Here is a 23,842-nt window from a genome sequence, read left to right as displayed (position 1 = left end):
GTCATTAACAGATAGTTACAGGTGGATAGCCCTTGTCAATCATAACAATAATTTGTCAAACTGTGACTTACTTTGAATTTCCTTTCACGAATTTGCAGATATGCGATTAGTTCGGGGGAAATGCTACAGTAATATAGCAGAAGCTGAAAGAACTTACGCCAACAAAGGGCGAGAGTGGTTCCAGGAAGATAGTGGATGATAATCGATGTTCGGGTTCCAGGCATAGAGGAACACGTATTGGACATAACCGAATTAGGGCCTTCCTGGGGCGCTCAGAGCACAATAACTGACACTTTCCCAAGCACCAAATAAATACCGAGGAAGGGGGGCTACGTTCCTACCACGTTTGTACGATACACACAGCACAATGAGATGCAAATGGAGCAGGAGTTAATTAACTGAATACGAGAAGCTGCTTGATAAGCGTGGATAATAAGGAGATTACACAGGCACTAGCTTCTTTGGAGTTAACCATTCAAATGTTTGGTGTTGTATGGTTTATTTTACAGACTAGTCATCTTATTTATAAACACTAATATTCGAGGTTATGAGAACAGGTTGACATTTCGTCAACAAATCTTGTTGAATTTACCGTTTATCCTTGTCTATCTTATTGTCAGTCTGTATAATTCCATGATTACCGGAGTTTTAAATAATTACGAAGCAACAGGTATTTGCGCAATGTTAATTAGGCAGATTGCCTTGAAAAACATTGCTGCCGTATTTATGATATAGTTTTTTGCAAATTTCTCAGTTTTTAATAACAATTAATTTGTTTTACTATTTTTTCTGTACTCCTATAACAGCACCAGACAACACCTCCAGAGGAATGACGCCAATTTTGAATCACCCTGTAGTACTTAATACTTTTTTTATTGTTGAACTATTTAATCAATATTGTATGAAAATAAATTGATTTGTTTCAATTGAGACCCCGCTATATTTTGTAAATGTAAGATTTTTGCTTTCTGCTGACTTTGAAAGTGGTGCAAGCCTAATTGAAGTGTAAAGATGTACCCATATTTTTTAAATTATCCAAATGCAAAACCTTAAATATCTCTATTTTAAATAAAATACAATTACACCCTACTTTCAAAGAGAACGGTTCATTTGTTTCCTCTTCAAACACATTTTCTTCGCAGGTTTTTATAGTTAATTGGAAGCGAACAATAAGGAAGGTTCTCAAGTAATTCTCACTAACCGATGAGACACACAAAACGGTGGGTTCATGTTTATTTCTTCAGAAGATCGTGGATCGTTCAATTCTGAATGCAAATGGGCAAAAAATCAGATCAAGAATCGTTCATTGTTCATGCGGCAAATGAGAAGTTTTCGCTTCAAACTTCTGTATCCTTCCATCAAAAACACTTCCTTACAGTGGCCGTTGGAAGTCTCCCAAGCAAGTTTTCTTGCAGAATTAAAAACGCAGTTTCCACGGATGCTGACCAAGAAACGGCTGAACACGCCGCTCTTGGTCGGAATTCGGTGCCGCTATTAATCTAATTCCGAAATAGGTTTTCAACTTAACACTGAGCCAAGTCTTCATTAATGTTGAACCTGATCCAGGTTAGCTAGCTGCTGAACTAACAAACCTTTCTTCGTGCTCGATAAATGCCTTGACTGACCTGAATAGGAGTATGGCCCTTCCGGGCTCCTCGTTCCCCTACAGGTGAAGTGTGCGCCGAGTTGGGCCCCGAAGAGCGCCCACCTCGGCTCAAATCCGTCTCATTGGGGCTGTTTGGCACTGAATTGTGTTCCTTCGGCTGATGCCGCAGATGGTGCGCATGGCTGTTATGATACCTCGAATGGTCCGCCTGTAGCAAAAACTGATTTGAAATCACACGTCTACACCTCACTGTCCAAATGTCCTCCTTACAGTTAACTGCTTGAGGAGGTAACACGTCAACATGTCCCTTTGAAGCTCGATTGGGTAATAATTTTTACGCGTTAAAATTTTAAAAACCTTTCGCGTGATCTGTTTGATACAGGCGAGCGGTATTTGCTCGGTTATTGGCCGTCCATATATCATTTGCTATCAGCGGGCTTAGCAGATAACTCGCAATTATTTTTGGCACAAATCAGATCAATCATTAACGGTGTGAAGTAGGGGAAAGCCTGGGAAACTCAGTGAATTTTTAGGAGTTGGCGCAGTGCGCCAACCCAACGCACTAGCGCAGTAACTCAGTTCCGTTGCTGGGAAAATGCTGATGACTTTTTAAAATTGTTTTAGATTTATTTTAAAGACCATTTATTAATAATGTTTTTAAAATGTCTTCAAATTTTAGAACTTTCCAGTCTTGGCCAGGTTACTTTTTCTTCTAAATGCTCAATTTGTAAAAAATGTGTTTTTTTAAGTTTTGACTGAATTTTATTTGCTTTACTTTCTACTCAAAAACGCTCTATTTTGTAGAGTTTCACTTAAAAATAGTGACGATCTGCAGGGCGGTTACGCGAAAAATTACATGATAAATTTATAGCTTTGTAAAAATTTTACAAAAACTTTTTTCAGCGTCGAATTCGGGACAAAAACGAAAATACATTCCTGCTGTTTTTCCCCGAAAACCATGAAGGTTTTCTCCAAAACTGATCACAAAACTAAAAGTTTTGAATCAAAAACGCAAAAAATCATTATTTTCATCTTTTCTGACAATAATGAGGTCTTCAGTCAAAAAATACAAAATTAATTTTGCCAGAAAATTCACCTCATTTTCATCAATTTCAGCTTCAGAATTTGGCACAAAAACCAAATAATTTTATTCAGTTTTTTGCCAAAAGTAATTAGGATTATCTTGAAAAAACGACCAGAAAGCAAAAAAATTCCTTTAAATTTTCAGGTTATTCCAGTTTTAACAAAGTTTCTATTAAGAAATTTTTTCTACGCAAAAATCGAATTATATTTTAGTTTTACTTAGAATACTGACAATCTTCGGGAATTTTATGTGAAAAATTATAATATACATTTTATTGGAACACTCGCCTTCTTAACCGATTTGCAAAAATATTTGGAAAACTTTTTGCAGCTTCGAATTATGGACAAAACCGTAATAGTTATTTCTGGGTGTTTTTCCAAAAATATTTCCCGAACTGAAAAAGCGAAAATTTATAATCATTTATTTGGAAAACTCTTCGAAACTTGGGTTTTTTCACTTTTAGGTCAATATTTCTAAACAACCCTGTCTGTAAACAGAAAAACCCCGTTTTTCTTATCGTTTTACTGTAAAATACTGGCAAACTGAATCTTCTATGTAAAAAAATTAAGATAAAGATTTTACAAAAAAACTCGGGCGACTTTCTTTGGACTCAGTTCTGCTGCAGGGAAAATCTACATAATTTTTTTAGTTGTTTGAACAAAGTAGTAAAACGTTAATAAGTTTCCTAGTGTGATTTTAGCGCAGGGTTAGACCCTTTTTGAAGCAATGAGAATGAATGTACCTTTTTCTGCTGCTTTGGAATTATGCTCGTATTCTGTGGCATTCTGGAGATGTTCAGGATGTGTTCCCCGGTCATCATGTAGGCCTCAAACTTGGGCGCCCCTGATTTTATGGGGGGCGGCTCGCCCTGCAGTCGCTCGTGTTCGCACAGTAAAGGTTCGTGTTCGGGCGGCAGGCGGCCATTGGTGGCGGCCAAGTGCCGCCCATGGTGCGACTTGTGAACAGCTGGTTCCGGCCGGGGGCGCCCGCCCCCCAAGGGCGACCGCTCCTTGGGCCCCTGCTCCCCACCCGTTGTAGACTGTAGATGTTTTCGCACTGTCGACTTGATCTTCGGATCTATCAACAGATAACACCAAATTTTCTTTAATTGTCATTTATGAACGGAAAAACAAACGAAAGGCTGTTAGGAACAGTTGTTAAGTGAAAATTGTAATTTTTTTTTTGGAAAACTTTTCTTGGCCTCAACTGGGGCCTGGATGGAATCGGAATCGATTTCTCGCCTTAACAGTGGTTTCCAGCTCACCGTCGATTCATTTTCCTTGCAGCTAGGGGCGCTTTAATTAATTGCCTATGGCTGGAGCAGCCCAATTATGAAAATAATCTTCAAATTTCTGCCCCAGAGCCGCACTAAGTGTACACTTTACAGGAAGCAAAAGCTTGAAGCTGGTTCAGTGGCGCACATGGATAAAGCCGCAAAATGTATGAACTGGAACACAACAGAGCAGGCCTCGCATTGCTTGATTCCATGAGAGCCACTGACCCGTTTGGTAATGTTGGCTTACCGCGTTTAATTTTTAGCGTAACCGGGTCTGAAGATAGTCGCAGGCATTTTAGAACTGAAAAGCAAAATGGACGTTAATAACAAAAATTAATGGTGAAGCGTTGCCGGGATAAGCTATCAGAAACATCCACAATGGAAACAGCGTGTTTTCACTGCAGACTCGTACAGGAATGGATAGTCTGTTCCAAGCTATTTGACAGTGACGTCATCGTTTGAGAGTGTCCATGATTGGTTCAATTGTTGCGGTGTTGCCAGCTTGATTGATAGTTCCCAGTTTGGGTGATTTATTTAGGTTCAATCAGATACTTTTGATATAGCACGGTTTTTTCACAGTTTAAAGTAATCATGTATTATTTAAACAATTAATGGGGCACTTTCCTTTCTTCACTTTTGTGATAAATTTTCCGCTGTTTTTGGCGTTAACTGTGAGCGTTAAAATGTGCTCTTTTCGTGGTGGTAAACCTGCAGTCGAGTTATGAAGAAAATAGAAGAAAACATGAGAATTTCATCCAAGATCTAAGCGATGGTGTTGAAAACATCAGCAAAATGAACCGTTCATTGCTCGTCCTCACAATATTGTTAATTCGTTTTTCATCCATACGTTTGCGAAATGCAACAATTTTTTCCGACCAAAAAGCTTGGGACAAACTACAGTTTCCTTATCAGAGCTTTTCCTATCGTCGATATTGGGTAATCAAACACTATCTAGCTCATATAAGGAAAAACTACACCCCTGCCTATTTAACACAGTGGCAAACCGTGTGAATTTGCAGTTAATGAAATCGTCCAAACAACCAACTAAGCATTCGCTCAAGCGACTAATCCAATGGAAGTTGTGAAATAATTTGCGTTTTTCGTCGAGTTTTCCATCAAAACGTCGGTTATTTAAACGGTTTCTTTAAAAACGGTTCAGTAAATATGGAAAAGCGATATTAAAAAGATGGAAGTGGGTGTTTGCTTACCTTCCCTGGTGCTGTACTTTATTACGTCAGTTTCGTTTACTTTTAATATCACATCTCCGACTTCGACCTGGAAAAAGATATATAAGGTTAGCTTTGGCGGAAATTGAAAAATAATTTTTTTGTTGTTTGGGAATTATTGGGGTGGTTTTGGCTGATTGGCAACAGCGCTAGCTTCTTCAGTAGCATGAAAGCTGGTGAAAATCTACTGAAAAGGCGTTGTTGAAGCGGAATTCGTTTTTTAAATCCCTGTGACTCCATCCTTATAACGCTGTTAAAAACACAGAAAACGGGAGTTTGAAAATTAGAAGCTTTTTTGTCTAAAAAAAGATGCTTTAAAAAATTTTTTTTAACTAGTTTTCAAAATTTTCCAGTTACAGCTTCAGATTTTCCGAAATTGCTGTAAAATACGTTAATTGGAAGGCAACATATCTGTAATTTATGCAGATTAGCGCAAAAAACGACCTTAGTCCATGCTCATCTTACAAAACAAATACCTTTCTAACATAAGGTTTACTTACGGAAAACAGACATTCAAAGATCTAAATATTGCCTAAAAAACTCCACCATTTTTCTATCGAACAAAGCAGGAACTATTTGGGATTTAGAACTTGAATCTGAGCCAACATTTCCACTAAACTAGTTTAGGAAAATGCTTAAAATGAAGAACCTTTCGCAAAAAAAATCCAAAAGCTTCCATTGAATTGTTTTTAAAGCAAATTAAATCCTTTCAGTCTGGAGGATTATCTCAAGAGCGTGCTCTAAAAGACTGCAGGTGTTTAATGGAATTTCAAGCAGGTTATCCAGACATTTTTCACGCCGAAATTGTGCATGAAATATAAATGGGATGGTTAATTGTTCCCCAATTCCGCTGCAATTGTTAAACCATAAAACCCCACTTTCCAGCACAAGTGCACCGAAAATGAGGGATTTTTAGGAGTAATATGGAAAAGGCTTATTATCGATTATTTTAAAAAATAAATAAATAAAAATAGAAAATTTGGGGCCTTTAATTTGTTGAAATTGCAGCAAAACATGTAATTTGCAGAAAAAAATTCTTGTAAATCGAATAGATTCATCAAAGACAAGTGGGTCTTTGACAATATTTTCCTTAAAAAAAGGAATTTTTGCATTAAATATTTGGACTATAGAAACAGGATTGTCAACATTTTGTAAAAAAGGACACTGCTCAAAATCAACAACTCTTCGCATAAAGCTTTTACTGAAAACCGTCGCTAAAATAAACTAAATCCTTTAAATCTAGAGAATTATGTCCAGAGCACCCCCTAAAAATCTGCCTTATCCAGGCATTTTCCAGGCCCAAATTGTGCATGAAGTATAAATTGGTTGGGACATTGATGCCTAATCCAGCTGCAAGTGCTAGACCAGCTTCCAACTAGGTCAATTTCGCTTTGAAGCTGAAAACTGCCACTCAGAAAACCGCCCTTTCAAGCACAAGAACACGTTAAATGCTGGATTTTTGGGAGTTGATTATGAGCTTCAAATCGATTTTCTATTTGGAAACCTCGCTCTTTTAATGGAAAACTTTAAGCCCTTAAATCCCGACTTTTGCAGGAAATTTAATTCAACACGCGCCATCAGCGACTTTAGTCGATCGACGAATAAATCGCAAGAAAAACGTTGTATCTAATTTTCTTGAGCGCCCTCCAAAGGATGGCCTTTGTTAACCTTTTAAAGCTTATTAGGTTCAAGACCTCTTCGGGCGAATGTAGGCCGATGCCAATTTATGGATCAGGTCTAATTGGATATTTTATATCTTTCTCTCGAATGCCGAAGATTAAACGACTAAAGAAAATCGACTTTCTTTCTTCGGCTTTCAATTTAATAGGACTGGCTTGATGTTTAGAGGGAAACCGGCAGATAAGTCTCGATATTTTTACGGCCGAGGCTGACTAGTTGCTATATTTCAGGCAATTTGCACAGATTCTCAACTCGCATTTTTATGGGCTGTAAAATTCAATCATTACCGTTCAAATTTGCATGACTATTTTCCGCTAATTAGCCCCGACACATGCACTCAAGCCGAATTACACCCGGAAGTGAATTTAATTAAAATAAGACGAGGGCTTTCGCACCGTTTAAGGCTTCCATCAAAGCCAATGTTAATAAAGGATCTGGATTCAATCAATCGTACATTAATTTCTACCTTTGACGACACATTTAAGATGAGTTCACCTAATCATAGATGTACTTTTTTATTGGCTTTTTACACAACTTGTACCCAGAACATGGAAACTATGTTAAATAGCCATTGAAATCTGGGCTTGCAAGAACATCAATTTAGACCTAAAATGGTACTCTTTGAAGATAAATCGGTTTTTATGGCCAATCATGTGTTTACAACCGAGAACATGTGTTTGTGAAGATTTATGAGCGCGATTTTCATTCTGAGTCATCAAGCGAAGATCGAAGGTGATTCTTTGAAGGTTTCGATCATCGCCACCCTTGCACTGACTGTTTAAACCTTCTGTATCTTGACTACCTCTCTTAAACAGTCATTAAAACTTCAGAGAACCTAAGTTTTAATGGTCCGTCTGGCGTCTAATTGCATGTTTTTGTTGTGGCTTAACTCAAAAATAACAATTACCTCAAACTCCCAACGTTGCCCGCATAAACACATGCAGATATCGTTGTTTGTTTATGGCAAGGCTTTCGTGGATAATTGGGGTTATCGAATAATTGCAATCTCCGATGATATGGCTAATATTTAAAGAATCCCAACACCCGAAACGGTCAGTTGCTAAGAGCAAATTTCAAAATGAACTGTGTTCCCATCGTTTTGGTTTTAATTGTGGCGCTGGCCAGTGGCCAGGCCAAGGTGATTGAAAAGCGCGAAGTTTCTGAGGTGAGCCGAAGAATCCACGGATCTTATGGGGAGTTTCGCGACTTTACAGCTGCAGGTAACGAAAGCCTGGAAAAGTTTTGAAAATTCGCTCAACTGGATTGATTTCAGATTGTTCACAACCCCACGAAAACAAATGGGTCAAATGCGCTTCCTCTGGAAACCCAGCCTTCGTCTACCACTGGAATAATCAGCTGAAGGGATGCGAACGGGCTATTTTTAAGGGTTGCGCACCTACCAGAAATAATTTTGTCACTGAGAAGGACTGTAACAAGCAAGCTAAGCCCGTTTGTTCATAATTCCATACATTAAAGAGTCATTTTATATACCTAAATTGAATAGAAAAATGTATCAAGTATAGAAGAAATAAAAAATTACTGTAGAGAGCTTAAAACCCTTCGCTTAGAGTCACTTGAGCAAGCCACGTGTATGAGAGCGACACGGCAGAATTATAATCGCTAGCGTTAATAAGAGAAGAAAGCGTTTGGATTTTAAAACAAACAGCTCATACTCTTTTGCGCATATTTAGAGAACCGTTTGAGACCCTGCCTGATAGAGCAATAAAGCAAGCACTTTTTTATATAAAACATTGACTTAAAAATGTTTTTAGTTTTTCCCGAAAATGGCAAAATGCATAATTAGTCCAACTTCTCAAAACCGCTCTTATTCTTATACACAAACTTAGAGAACCGTTTGAGACCCAAATCTCACATTGACACTGCCGGATAGAGCAATAAAATGAGCACGTTTATGCATAAAACATTAAATTATTTTTTTTTAACTTGGACCGGAAAACAAAAAACCAATACCTCTAACAAAACTCAAAAACTATTCATTATCATCGTTTTTAACCACACGGACATTTCCAACCTCATGAACGTTGCAAGTGGAAAAAATTTGTAGAAAACTAAAAAATTCCATTAGAGAAAAAATATTGACCAGTTTGGAGCGTTCATCTTCAGGCAGTGAAACCATGTTTGTACACTTACTCAATGCAGTTGGGAGGTTAAATAGAACGATTAATCACATAACTAACTATAAAAGTGAGGGCGAAAGCGCGATATAGTCCTGCAACGTCTGCAAATCGCTACCAATCCGAACAGACTGCGATGGGCGAGACGAAACGCCGGACAATTGAAAATGCAGCAGAAACTTGGTGGAGCGGGCAGCGGGTTATTTAAATTTAAATAGGAAAAAACCCGGCAATGCTTTCCTAAAAAATAAAACGACAGAATAAAGCTTGTTCCAGCACTTCCAAAGGATTTTCCACATTTTATTCCCGAAATAGAAGGCTGAGAGTTTGATGGAAATGCGAATTTGTCCTTTACTGGATGACTCCAGTCCGCAATCAGCGATCTGCATCAAACACGTACAAATACTCGAAAAGCGGCATTTGCACATGCCGCATTCATGAATTTTTATTGAATACGTAACATGGGATGGACATAGCATGACTACATGATTTATTGTCGGTGTCAATGTGTGCAATTAATTGTGAGAATTAATGAGTCCTATTAATTATCAGAAACAGATCAAAGGACTTAGAGTGAATGGGGAGCAACTATTTCAGTTTGATAAATAGATTTTTTGAAAGGACTGGATATATTGAGGGCAAAACTGATGAATTTTTCAAATTGGCTCACTTATCCTCCTGGTAAAAAATGTGCACAAAATTGTCGATTTTTCGGTTATTTTAAAGAACGTAACATGTGTACGAAAAACACCGAAAACTGCCCATTGAAGACTTGCTGAGCTGAATAACTTTACAACTATGTCAATGTGCTTCAGATGTTTCTACATTTTCTTTTACATTGAGCTGAAACCCAAACTGTTCATAAACCTCTCAATTGTTCTTTCACGATGTTTTGATTCTGACGAATGGCTAGGTAATATACGGATTATTCTATTTCATGCGACTAAGTGTCTCCATTTCAAATGGCAAACCTTAGATAAAGTAAGAAATCTATCTCTTTAGAGGCTAGGAATTTCCGATAAAATCCAATTAGCGAAAGACAGTTCTGTTTAGCTTTATCGAACAGGTCCTAATGATTATTCAGGTAGTTTTAACCGTTTCCGAGATAACAGCTCGTAAACTGTGATAGTCTCTTTTCACCTTGCCAGTTTTTCACCCTACCATTTTAGAGATGAGAAAATTTTGATAAATAGCAAAAATGAAAAATCCCAAAAAAACTTGAAAACATTCTTTTGCAAGAACCAATTGCTCGAATGAAACAAATTCACACCTTGAGTTAACTGAAGCTTCCTCTATCGATCACTCATATCCACATTCAAAAGCCTCCAATGGTTTCTCAAATCGGAGACTTATGAAACCAGTGTGCAAAAATTAAAAATTGCAAGAAACTTCTCAGTTCAAAAGTTTCTTGCGGAAGAATCAATAGCTCGCATGGAATCAAATCCACATTTCAAATAAACTAAAGCTTCCTTTATCGATCACCGATATCCACATTCAAATGTCTCCATTGGTTACACAAATAGGAGACTTAAGAGTGTAAAAAACACTTAATGTGCAAAAATAAAAAATCGCAAAAAAACTTCCCAAAGTTCAAAAATTTCTTGCAAAAGAACCAACTGCTCTAATGGAACCAAATCCACACCTCTAGTTAACTGAAGCTTCCTTTATCGATCTCTGATATCCACGTTCTAAAGCCTCCGTTGGTTACTGAAATAGGAGACTTATGAAACCAGTGTGCAAAAATTAAAAATTGCAAGAAACTTCTCAGTTCAAAATTTTTTTTGCAAGAACCAATTGCTCGAATGGAACCAAATTCACGCCTCGAGTTAACTGAACATTCCTCTATCGATCACTTATGTCCACATTCAGAAGCCTCCAATGGTTTCTCAAATAAAAGACTTAGGATGGCAGTGTGCAAAAATGAAAAATCGCAAAAACTTCTTAAAGTTAAAAAATTTCTTGCTAAAGAACTTTTCTTTCTTGCAAAAGAATTGCTCGAATGGAACCAAATCCACACCTCGAGTTAACTGAAGCTTTCTCTATCGATCACTGATATCCACGCTCAAAATCCTCGAATCTTTACTTAAACAGGAGACTCAGAAGGGTAGTGTGCAAAAATAAAAAACATAAAAAAACCTTTTCACAGGTTAGGACTTTCAAATCAGCTCTAATTTTGGAAATATACGTGCTACGGGCTACCTAAAAGGTAAAACAAGCTATATTTTCAACCGTTTTCACCGAAAGCCCGTTCCGATCTGGAATTTTTTAACACTTAAATATAGCTCAGGTTCTTGAGATTAAATTCTGTCAATCCATTCGTCATTTCAAGCCGTTCTCAATCTGAATCGAATCAGAATAATCTGCACATTTTGGAGTTCAGCCCGAACCCTAAATATGTGAACTAATATGTGAATAATGTCTTAAATACTGAAATGAAAATTTTGTATACCTTCACTTTTTCGTAACATGTAAACATAGACAGCCAGAAAAAATCGTTTTTTGATTATTTATGCGCCAACAATTCATCTTAGAAAGATGAAAGAGACCGAAAACCAATAAACGAAAAATCAGGTTGCCAAACAATCAGTATTTTTACTTTTATTGACGGATAATCCGGCACTTTCTGGAAGTAAATTCTTTTGCGCGAAGCGACTGGATTATCAAAGTTTTCAGTTGCAGGAAAAGCTCGTTGGAAAATCGCTGTTTTGAGGGCTTACTTAGCCAAAGCTTTCTGACTAAGTAAATGCTCTAAAAGTAGCACACATTCAGTAGGATGGACTGGAATGTTTCTAAAAACAGTTCCACTAGTCAACTACTTAAATAGACCGAAGCATCTAACAGTGACAATTTAAGGGAATTGCTGCCGGCAGCTTTCGGGAATAAATCAAACACCTTCCAAACCAGAAGACACGGCAAAACCAAAGATACTTTGGCTGATTTATAGCGAATATGGCGCATAAAAGTGCATAAATAAGAAACGTTTGCTCCATTAGTCGGGAGAAACCGATAAATTGTCAGGAATTTGGAACGGTTTTTCTATCGGGATCAATGGCGTATAATTTGTAAATGCCTGCCAATTAGTTCAATATTGACTTTCACCTCTCACTTGCTTTGTTATACAAATAATGTAGCATCAGCAACAAAATGTCTTAGCCGCTGTTGTCAATCAACAAATATGCAATTTGTGCTGAGGTGTGGCCAATTGATGCCGATTAACAACTGTGGGAATAAACACCGTAAAAAATGTTCAGTATTTGTGGAAAAAATAAGTAGGCTTTTGCGACCATTACTTGAAACTGGTGAGCTTTTCCGAAGAATATCTTCCAAACGTTTCGCAAGGACAAGTGACTTGCATCCTCAAATATATTTTTAACTCGAAAGTGTTACACCGTAATGTGTTCAGAACCACAATCATCTTACAGCCAAGTGTGAAATTACATTTCAAATACATTTGCTGTTGTGATCAAAACCCCAATAATTGAATGCTAGTTTATAGGGATTCTTAGGGGTTGCTTCGGGTTTTTCCATCGGAAGTGTTTCGGTTTCAAGGAAGCCACACGAGCCGATTAAACCAAACTAAAACCCAAATTGGTTGCCTCATGATAACGGATACAAACAAACCTTTTCTCGCCACTACTCTATTAACAGCAATAAAACACATTTCTAAAGTTCAATGAAGACTGATTTCAGCAAGCAAAGAGTGAAGATGAAGCGAGAAGAAAAGATGGATAGAATGCAGTTTCCTGAGAAAAGGTTTAAAGAAAGTTGACAAATGAGTTACTCAATTCAGAGAAACAAAAGGATTGATACTGAAAAATGAAGTTAATTGGCAGATTTCTTCAAACTAGCGACCGTTTGTCGATTGCAACATTCATTTTCCATTCATTTGCCAACAATGTCCCCAAATTTTCCATTAAAATTGAACTTTGCATGTTCATAGAGGAATATTTTGTCGTCAAAATCGTGCTAAAATCGATGCTCTAGGTCATCTGGTGTCTTCGCAATTAATTTTTAAAGACATTGTTGCTAATTTTATCAAAGTAAAAGAAAAAACTTCGAGGCAAACTTCAAACGTTTCGGAAATTTGTTCAAACTTGCCATAGGAATGCATTTCTGATATCTTTAGAGCAACGGTTTTTGCTGGATTTTCCATAAGATTTTTTGAAAAATCCGTGTCGGGTTTCTTAAACCCAAATCAAATCAAGAGGTTCAACGGCACTGACTTGAATGAAACTTTCCGGCTCCTTAAAGCGGGGTTTTATCCCAAAAATAGAGTTAAAATCAATGCTCTGCATGACCTGATGTCGGCGCAATTTACTTAAAATTATAATGTTGATGATTTTATCGAGTGACAATCAAACATTTGGAGATAAAGAGTAAAAATGCTGTAAAAATTAGGCCAAATTTATTATCTAGTATTAAAGCAAAATTTTTATTTAAAAATTAGTCAAAAAAAAAAAAACATTTTAGCTCAGCTGGATTTCTGATAATTATTAAACAAAAAATACCTTCCCGCTTGCTAATTTCGTCAAAGTCGGTTTGGGCCCAGATTTAAAGAAAAAAAAATTGCAACCAAAATATTAACTGAGGACAAGGTTTTATCTTCCAAATAGTACGAAAATTAGAGCCGTAATGAATTTGTGAAAAATCCGTTGCTATTTTCATCAACCGCAAACCAAACCCGTTCAAAGCCAATGGAAATGGAAATTTTGCCAAAAATCGGTCAAATTTGCTATTTGAATTTAACAGTTCTGGAAGGAAAAGCTTTCCCTCAAAATTGCGTGAAAATCCACCCTTTAGCTAAAATGTATTTCTCGAAATCAACTAACCCAAACTAACCCAATATGTAACTAAACCATTTCCAGAGCTTAGAGCATGATTTTACTGTCCAATTCGTACTGAATCAACCTTCATTTTAACGGGTTTTCATATAATACATGTTTGAAAAAACGTTGCTGGTTTTATGAAGTTCAGCCCCAACCAGTTCATGACACTGGAGATGAAAATCTTGACAAAAATTACTCAAATTTGCCATTTAAAATTGAACATTCCTTAAAAGGAAGAGCGCATTTCTTTTTTTTATGTCCTCAGAGGAGGGTTTTATTTTCGTAATTGCGTATTTCGTATTTTTCGTAAGTAATTGCGTCCCTGTGTGGGCCAATAATAATAATACATGACCGTAAAAACCTGGGTTTGTTGGAAAATTCCGCGACTAAAAGTCGTAATTTTCACGTAAGATTATAATAATTCCAACATTTGCTCTGTACGTAACAGAAAATCCCCAGGGAGTTTAATGGATGCGAAAATCTGCTCGTTAACTATGACAAACGCACTCTATCAAGAGGTTTGATCTTCTGATTCGTCTTCACGGTTTGACCCTATTTCAGGATGAGCGGGAGGATTTCCATTCGGGAATTTCAGATTAAAACAGATCGATTTTGGACGCTCTTTCAAGGATGCATCCCCATTAATTGTGTATTGCAATGATTAGTAAAGGGAAAGCTAACCGGTTGTGAATTGTTCCCCTTTATTCCCGAAATATCGTCATTTAACGCAGCTCTAATTCCGTATTTAATAGAGCATCTGGAATGGATGAGTGTGTCTTATTAAAATTTTACAACCGCGACTTTAACAATTTTATGGCCGGTTTACGGCATTCGGTGCAGAGGAGCGAATATTATGAACAAAAGTCATCATTGGCCATTATTTATTTTACGATTTCACTGACCCACAACCGAATTGAACGGAAAATTGCCCAAGGCCAAACTTTGCTGGATATTAATGTTAATATTGGGCCACTTTGATCGGGATGCGAAAATACTGAGCGTAAACTCAGCTTACCATAAACAACTTATCGAGTTCGGTTATTTTTTTGCGGAAAAGTAGGTTAAATCAATGAAAGCGCCAGCATCCCAAGCCAACTGAAATAACTCCCTGAAGTATTCGAAATTATTTAGTCGACCCACAACAACAACGCGTAAATAAGACATTTTCTCAGAATAATGGCAATAATCCTACATAGTCATGGTGCATTTTGGTTAGAAGATTACATTTGCGTCTCGCAACCGAGACATGTTTGAGGCACATTTAGTAAATCAGAAAAATCACTGAAAACTTTTTCCGTTTTGACGCTGAAACGAAAATGGAAATGAAATCCGTCAGTCAATGCCGGCTTTATTTGCGCTGTATTACTTAAATGCGTTTTATTGCATGCTACAGCAAATTCATACCAAAAGCCGGCTCTCATCCAATATTTAACCTAATTTACTTTGCTGACTATTAATCTGGTAGATCAATGCCTTTATTCCAGCTTAGTCTCTTCAATAAAATACAAACTGCTCCAGTCAAGAGCATGCATTAGCCTGCAAATCCCCATGACGCTCGGTTTTTCAGCGTGGGGTCATATAAAGCTATTAGTATAAGTTACGCAAATTAATCGAACAATTGGAAAACAAATCCTTAATTATATGTACAATTCATTCAAAGTGTTGTTGCAACACTTTACCGTTTAATTTACATGTTTTGGAATTAACTACCTGGAGCCAAGTAACAACAATGCTGATGTTTTGACCCACTTTTGCTCGACGTCGCGTTTCATTTTCAAAATCGCATCGAAATCTATGCATCAAGATCGCTGGTTTTTCGGGGTGAATTTTCGAAAAAAAAACGGTTGTTGCGGATTATATGGAAGTAAAATGATCAGTTTTTAAAGTTAATTTTTGCTTTCCAAATGGCCAAACCTGCCAGGTTTTTAGAAGGGGAATTGTTTTCCGCAATTTTGTTGAGGCAAATTCATCAAAATGCAATTTTCCCTGGTGATGGAAGTCACATCAAACACTCGAAGCACAGATTTGAAGTTTGGCTAAAACTTTCCTCGCCTTTAAAATGGTGACAAAATCATCGCGCTAACTTTTTTGGAATAAAAATTGGAAAAATCGTTGCCCATTTTATCGAAGTTTTTTTTTCAACTAGTAATTTTCCAAAAATCTCATTTTATTAACAACAAATCAATCAGTTTAATCCCCAGATCCAAAAATTTGTCAAAAAAGCTCCTCAACCTCATCGGTGCAATAAATCATTCCAGGACCTAAAAGCCACTTTTATCTGTAAAATCTTGCATTAATCAACAGGGTAAATTAGTAGGTGTTTTTAGAATGAAATTTTCAAAACAGATTTACTTCGGTTAAAACTTTTCCAAATTTGTCAATAAAATGGAATCTTACAAGTTCTTAGAGGGGTGCTTTATATTTAAAATCGCGCTGGTTTCTTTTCATGGAATTAAAAGAAAAATGTTGCTTCTTTTATCGAGATGCAATCAAACACTTCGAGCCACTAGAGACTTGAATTAATGTGAAAATCCTTTCAACTATGCAATTAAATTGCATGTTTCCACAGCCTTAAAGCAAGGTTTCCTGTTGAAAATCGAACCAAAATCAACGCTTTAGCTCAACTTGTTTCTTTGCAACGAATTTTCGAATTCGATTTTTTTTTTGGTCAAATCCTTTTCTAGTTAAAATTTTTCTTTTTTGAGTCTTTTAGGAATAATTTATCTTAAATTGGTGCAAAACTCAACAATTTAGCTCTATTGGTTTATTTGGATCAGAAATCGGATCAAACAAACATTTCAAGCACAGCTTTTAAGTTTGTGATTAAAATTAAGCAACTCAGGAAGCTTTAGCTTTAAAATCGTGCCACAACTAATGTTCTGATTTATCTGGTATGTCTGCTGGTATGTATGTATCTTGATTTTGTTGAGCCATAACTCTTTTCCTTCTCCTACCTTATGACACCGATTAAAAATTCGATCAAATGTGCGATTAAACGCAATAATCAACAGCATTAAAGCAACGTTTTCTCTTTTAAATGAGACAAAATTCAAACAATTAGCGGGGTTTGTTCTTTAGTAATTACTTTTTGAAGAAAGAGTGGCTTAATTTGTTAAAGTCAAATCATGCAGTTGTAAGCAAATTATTGAAATATTCCCAAAGTTCTTGAAATTTGTCTTTTTTTCTCAGTCAAAACAATTCTTAATCCGCAGAAATGGGTTCAAAACAAAGCCATAATTAACTGTGTGTTGCTTATTCAATTTAGCAGAAACGCTTGCTAATTTCATTGAAATGAATGAAATCGAATGATTTAGGTCCAAAAATTCCTCAAAACCTCCTAAAATTGGCCATTGCAACCACAAAACGCGTTAACTTTGCAGCCTTATTTGCAATTAATTTTTGAACAACCGCTCGCTCATTTTATCGAATTCAAACCAAGCAGGTTGCGGTCAAATTCGAAAAATTGTCAAAACCTCCTCAAATTAATCTGTGAACTTTCCAGGACATTAAGAATCTCTTTGGCTACAAAATGGTGCAAAACCATTGCGCTCACTTGGCCGGTATTTTTGGAATCAATTTTTGAAAAAATCGCATCCCATTTGTTGAAATGTTCGCCAAATTCGCTTATTTTTGCACCTTTTCTAGGCGTTAGAAAAGTTCCCTCTTCAAAAACGTACTCAATTCAAAGCTTCATATGGCTGGGTTTAAGTTAATTCGTGTTTAAAAAACTACTGCCAAGTAATTGCTTTAAAGGCAAACCCAACAGTTTCGACATCACAATCGCAACTTTGCCAAAATTTCCGCAGCCAAAGCAACTCTTTGGCCACAAAATCGTGCAAAATTCACGGCGCCAGCTTGGTTGATTCAATTGGATTTAATCTTTGAAAAAAACGGTTGCCCGTTTTATTGAATCTAAATAAGATAATCCGAGACATAAACTTGAAATGCCAATTATTTCAAATTCCAATTATTTCAGGACTTTAGAAAAAGGATGTATCTGCAAACACGTGCTGAAATCAAACTGGTTTTTCGGTGACTAATTTTTTTAAAGTGAAAATTTCAAAAAACAATTGCTGCATTTTAATTAAAACCCCGGATATTTTGACCAACTAATTACAGATTTGGAAAGATAGACAATGTTTGGGTTACGTTCGGTTAGACGTACTTTTAACGTCGGCTTCCATTAAAATTAAGAGCAATTTTAGGATTCTTTACATCCGCGAACAAAATTCTAACCTTTTGTGCAAAGTGGAACATGACATCCTGATAAATGTTCCCATTCAACTAATTTCAGCCAGGCCTAGACAAGTTGCACGCTAGAATGAATTTTTGGCATTCAAACTGTACTATGTCTGCTTCTGACTGGGCTGCTCCAAACGCCCCATCTAATTTACAGAAAAGCCTTTCTGTGGCTTTTAAAAGCCACAGTCTGGCGCAATGTTTTCGGTTAGTTTACCGAACTTTTAAAGACAAAAATGCAGGAGTGTCCTTAATTATGTAGGGCTTTGAATGGTGAATTTGTCCAGACGCTCGACTAGCTTTATTAGATGGAAAAGAACCCAGATAAAGAGGATGGAAAAAAAGCGTGGGAATTGAATAATGCTTGGATTCCTTGCACTTAATATATACAGCCAAATTTTCATGCAAATTTCCTATCGATGTAGGTATGAAACAAGGTCTTGTGCAGGCAACTGTTCGTGATAATTTCTACTGGTAATTGATTCATAATTCTTTTTGGACATTTCACCGCAAAAACATTATTCAAGAAACTTGTGAAAACTGCTGATGGCTTAAACCGCATCTTAAGGCTGCCGTTTGGTGATTTATCCTCAAATAGAATAGACGCAAATCTGACAGAATACATGAATATTCGCAGCAGCCGATGAAAGTTATATTGTGCTGCAGATTCCGGGATTGCCGTAAATTACGGAGGTTTGAAAGGAAAATGTTTGAAAAGAAAGTTGAGATGTTGTTCCACAGGATAATCCGCATAAGAAAACGTTGTTACCAAACGAGCCATTGATGTGTTAGATTAGCTGCAACGCAAACTTTTGCAAAAGCCGCGGTAGTTTGAGCGCAAATATAAAACGTTTCAATCCATCGCTTCGCAATGACAAAAGCACACTTTATGTAATTGAAAATGATCGGGAAAATGTTTGATTATTTACCACTTTTTAGTTAATTTGTTAATACTGAGAATCGTCCTTCATAAAACGGCTTGTAACAAGATTTATTTAAAAAATTGCCACCAACACTGACAATAGTTAGGGAGTTCGCCATTACGCCATTTGATAGAGAGGCTCTTGCTCTATAAGTATTTTTCAGTGAGAAGTTTTCAAACTTGTCTCATTTTCCTGTATTTTTTGATGATTTTTGAACTCAGAACTGACTATTGTCCTCAACAGAACCGCTTAGAAATCCCATTGAAAATTTGCAATAATGCATTTTGATAGAGAAGACATCGCTCTAAAAGTATGATAATTTTCAAACCTGAGTCATTTTTCCCTATTTTTGAGCAAATTTCCAAACCCAGAACTGTAATCGTCGTATTCCATAAAACCGCTTCTGATACGATTTTTACAAAAAATTCCTAGTCAACTTTGAACATTGAAAAAAGATATAAACTTGGCAATAACGCCATTTGATAGAGTGGATCTTAATCTGTAAGCATAAAAGGTTTCAAACTTGAAACATTGTTTACAATTTTTGGTTGAATCTTCAAACCCAAAACTGACTAATGGCGTCCATAGAACCGCTTATGACACGATTTCTGCAAAAAATTGCCAACCCAGATGGGAAGAAAATAGAAACTTGGCAGGAAAAAAATGTTTCAGAGTCGATTTTGCTCTGAAATCATTAACATTTTATACTTGCCCCATTTTTCGCAATTTTTTGGTGAATTTTTAAACACACAACTGAGTATTGGTCTGCCATAAAACGGCTTGTGATACAGATTATTGAAAATATTGTCAACCAAGGTTGAAAATAGATACAAAGTTGGCAATAACGCCATTTGATAGACCAGATCTTACTCTGTGATTATAAAAACCTTTCAAACTTGTTTCATTTTTTGCAATTTTTTGGCGAATTTCTAAAGCGATATCAGACTATTGCCTTTACAAAACCGACTGTTACACGATTTATTCACAAAATTGTCAGCAACATTGAAACCAGCGAAAAAGTTGACAGTAACGCCATTTGATAGGGAAGATTTTGCTCAAGAAGCAAGACAATTTTCCAACTTTTTCCACCTTTCGCTATTTTTAGCACAATTTTCATACCCAGAGCTGAATTTTGTCTTTCAAAAACCAGCGTGCGACACGATTTATTCAAAAAATTGCCAGCCAACATTGACAAAAATTTAAAAAAATGACGTCATTTGATAGAGAACATTTGGCTATACAAGCAAGACAATCTTCGTTCAAGCCTTCATTCTTCACCAAGCCCATATAAGCGGTTGTGACACGAATTATTTCCAAAATTGCGAGCCAATATTGAAATTTTTTTTAAAAATGACAATTAATAGAGACTATATTGCCCTGCAAGTAAGATAATATTCAAATGTCCTTAATTTTTCTCAACTTTTCGGCGAATTTTCAAAACCAGAATTTATTTTTTTGTCCATCAAACCGCTTATAACACGATTTATTCAAAAGTTGAGAATATCGCCATTTGATAGAGAAGATGGTCTTGGTCAAAAAATTAGATAATTTCCAAACCCAGAACTGAATTTTGCTTTTACAAAAAAATTTCAATTTTTAGAATAGATAGAAAGTTGGTAATAATGCCATTTCATAAAGAAGATCTTGGTCTGCATGTGAGTCGATTTTCAAACTTGCTCGATTTTTGGCAAATTTTTTGCCAATTATTCGCACCCAGAGTTGAGTATTCTTGTCCATAAAACCGCATGTACCACGATGTATTTAAAAAATTGTCAACATTGGAAAAAAATTCAAAGTTGACAATAACACCATTTGATAGCGAAGATCTTGCTTCAAAAGTGTGATCATTTTCAAACTTGTGGCACTTTTCGCAATTTTTAGCTGATTTTTCAAACCCAGAACTGAATTTTGACTTTCAAAAACTAGCGTGTGACTCTAATTTCTCAAAAAAATTCCCAGACAAATTTGAGAATAGATAGAAAGTTGGCAAGAACACCATTTAATAGAGTAGGTCTTGCTCTCTAAGTACAAACATTTTCCAACTCGCCCAATTTTTCGAAAACGAATTTCTAAACCCATATCTGATTATTGTCTTCCATAAAACCGCCTGTGACGCGATTTATTCAGAAAATTCTCAGCCATCGTTGAAAATTAATATAAAATTGTTAATAACGCTATTTGATAAATAAGATCTTGCTCTGTATGAAAATGTTCAAACCTGCACAATTTTTCGGCGAATTTTCAAACCTACCACTGAAAATTGTCTGGCAAAAATCGGCTGGTGACACGTTTTATTAAAAAATTGCCAACCAACATTGAAAATAGATGGAGGGTGTGCAACGGCACCATTCGACACCGAAAATCTTGCACTGGAGGACCAAAAATTGTCAAATTTGCTTCAACTTTTGATCATTGTGCGCTGACGTGAGTTTGTTTAACTTTATTTGCATCATTGCGGTTTATTTGGATCTGTTTAGATTCGTTTGGTTTTATTTGCGGTTGTGTTGGCTCCTTCGCAGATTAATTTCGATATTTGGCTTAGTATACACAACAAGCAAACGACAGCTTTATCAAAGAATGTCAAATTTCGCATTGATTGTCAAATCCAATGACTTTTTGAACAGTCAGCTGCCAAATTAACTACAAAACTACAAAGAACACTCAACTTTAAAAGAAAACTATAGTGCTACCATGTAGAGATCAAAGGAAACTTGTTTGATAATCTGAAACAATTCCAAGCCCTGAAATTTGGATCCTCGCTAGGCAAGTCACACTCATGACACTCTCGTTTTCGGATGAAATATTAGACAAAATAATGACAATATTTATTGAAAAATCTCAAAAAGACTTGGATCTGAACAGGAGTAGGTAGTTTTCGCTAAATACCTGAATAAATCGGTTAGGTGGACCCCGTAAAACCTCCAATGTAAGGGAACCTGACACATGATCGAAAGATCTACCAATTCGTGACATTGAGAGATTAAAAGTTGACATTTATGAAGTCAATAAACATCAATCGGTGTTCAAGAAACACAATTTACGTAGCTTAGGCTTAGAGGAAGTGCAGATAAGTGGCCATGCCAATGCCAGTTCCTTATCTAGAACACCTAGACGTTTACTAGATAGTCTCTATTTAGCCATTCCTCGTTCAATGTGCATTGAAATGAGTCAGTTATGTAGGTGCCCGATATGCAACAAGGCCTGCTGCTAATCCATTTCAACAACCGGCGCCCGTTATAATACTGGTTGACCAAGAAAGTGGTGTAAATGAAATTACTTAACATTAAAACGGCATTCCAATGTCAGTTCGACTGTTTTTGCCACCAAAGAGCCCGTTTGGGGCGACTTATTCAATCAATTTGGGAATAAATATTAGCAAGGTCGATAAAATCAAGCGAGACACTTAAATTTATTAATTCGAGTCAAAGTACAATATGTGCAGATCGGCGATTGTTTACGCCGCAACGACAATGTTTTCCTGTGCCAGTTTCCCATCAGCCTGCAAGGCTTGGCCAGAACCAACTGTTTTGCAGAGATTCACTTGATCCAGGAAACAAGTGCTTGTTTATCCAGCTGTTAAAGCAGCCAGACAAATCACGACGTGATTTTTTGATCAAAATAAAAAAAATCGGGTTTCTTACCTCGCCACTTTCGGCTGCCGGGGAGTCGTCCAGAATATTGTATATGATGGGCGGCAGCCCCGGTTTCTGCAACAACGAGAACCCCAAACTCGAATTTTCACTCCGATTCAACACCACTAATAACTCTTCAGCCATTGTCGGATACCATTGATTTTGGTATTTTTACACTTTCTGCACTCGCACTCTCTACATAACCTCGTCCATAACTAAAAGAAGCTGAACCTTGGACGCGAGGGGGCACCACAAGATAGACGATGAGACCGGAACCTGTATTCGTTTAATCGCGCAAGCGAAACTTTGCGGTGCGACCCGTCGTACGTCTTGGCGCTGCTGCATGGGAACGCGACACCGAAAAGGCGCAGTCACGTCGTAACGTGCGCCTTTCACTACCTGGCGGCTAATGCTGTTTGACAAGAGTGAAGTCAAGATACACCCTTTAGAAGCAGTGGCGGCTCGTGCAGCCCCAGTGGTGCACTGACTCGAAAATCCACACTGTGGACATTTGTCACAGGCTTTTTGGCAGTGACGTAATAAATGTTCTTTTTCGATGAAGTTGTCGTAGGAGGCGTATCAAAATTGTGGTTTTTGGTTGTTTTACATCAAAGAATTTTTTTAATCAAGCAGTTTCAAATAGGAAAAAAATTGGGTTTCGCTGAAGTATGGAAGAATATTAAAATTATTGTATTGATTTTTGGCCAGTGTTGGCAGTTTCTGTGAATTTTGAAAAAAACACACTTGCTCACAGTTAACGTCCAGAACTGAGGAAAATTAATAATGAAACTGAAGGTGATTTACTTTCCCAATTAATTGTTTACCTATATGATAGCGTTTCAAATAATGACGTCACTACCAATTAGCTTGGGCCTATGACCATTGACTGTATACAAAACCACGCTAGGAATTCACAAAAGCGACATTTTGCTTTATACAGGGTGTCGCAATAAGGATGGTAAGCGGCTGTATCTTGGAAAGTATGTGCTGTCGAGTGATCGGCATCAAATCAAATTGATAACAAACTTGAAGAAAATAATTTGCTGGAAATTATTTTGACATTTCTCAGATGACCACTAGATGGCGTAATTGCAATCGGTATTTTAAAAAGTCGATTTTATACAGAAATTGTCCCTATAAGTGAAACATCTAGTAAGTTTGGTCAGAAGATCATAAAAATTCGTACTACTTTCCTTATGAACTTTTTTCCTAACT

At 36.7% G+C, this 23,842-nt stretch overlaps 1 protein-coding gene across 7 annotated transcripts in view; it reads right to left on the bottom strand.

Annotated features, from left to right (window-relative positions):
- Positions 1-22,914, bottom strand: part of LOC109534204 (PH and SEC7 domain-containing protein) — a 37,550-nt gene extending 14,636 nt beyond the window's left edge. For 2 of the 7 annotated variants that reach the window (XM_019899779.2, XM_019899782.2), the window contains exons 1-5: positions 22,637-22,913; positions 5,175-5,241; positions 4,214-4,267; positions 3,433-3,767; positions 1,626-1,814 (exon numbers count right to left, since the gene is read on the bottom strand). In XM_019899779.2, coding sequence (XP_019755338.2) covers positions 1,626-1,814; positions 3,433-3,767; positions 4,214-4,267; positions 5,175-5,241; positions 22,637-22,771 — 780 coding nt within the window. In that variant the 5' untranslated portion in view covers positions 22,772-22,913. Of the gene's footprint in view, positions 1-1,625; positions 1,815-3,432; positions 3,768-4,213; positions 4,268-5,174; positions 5,242-9,023; positions 9,159-22,636 lie in introns of those variants that run through there. The other 5 variants (XM_019899780.2, XM_019899781.2, XM_019899784.2 and 2 more) reach the window with 4 other exon arrangements.
- Between the last annotated feature and the right edge of the window lie 928 nt (positions 22,915-23,842).

Source organism: Dendroctonus ponderosae, unplaced genomic scaffold (assembly GCF_020466585.1).
Source record: "Dendroctonus ponderosae isolate FM_Combo_2020 unplaced genomic scaffold, Dpon_F_20191213v2 Dpon_F_20191213_1, whole genome shotgun sequence".
Taxonomy (NCBI): Eukaryota; Metazoa; Arthropoda; class Insecta; order Coleoptera; family Curculionidae; genus Dendroctonus; species Dendroctonus ponderosae.
Note: the sequence above shows the minus strand (reverse complement) of the source record. Positions and strands in the feature narration are given on the sequence as shown.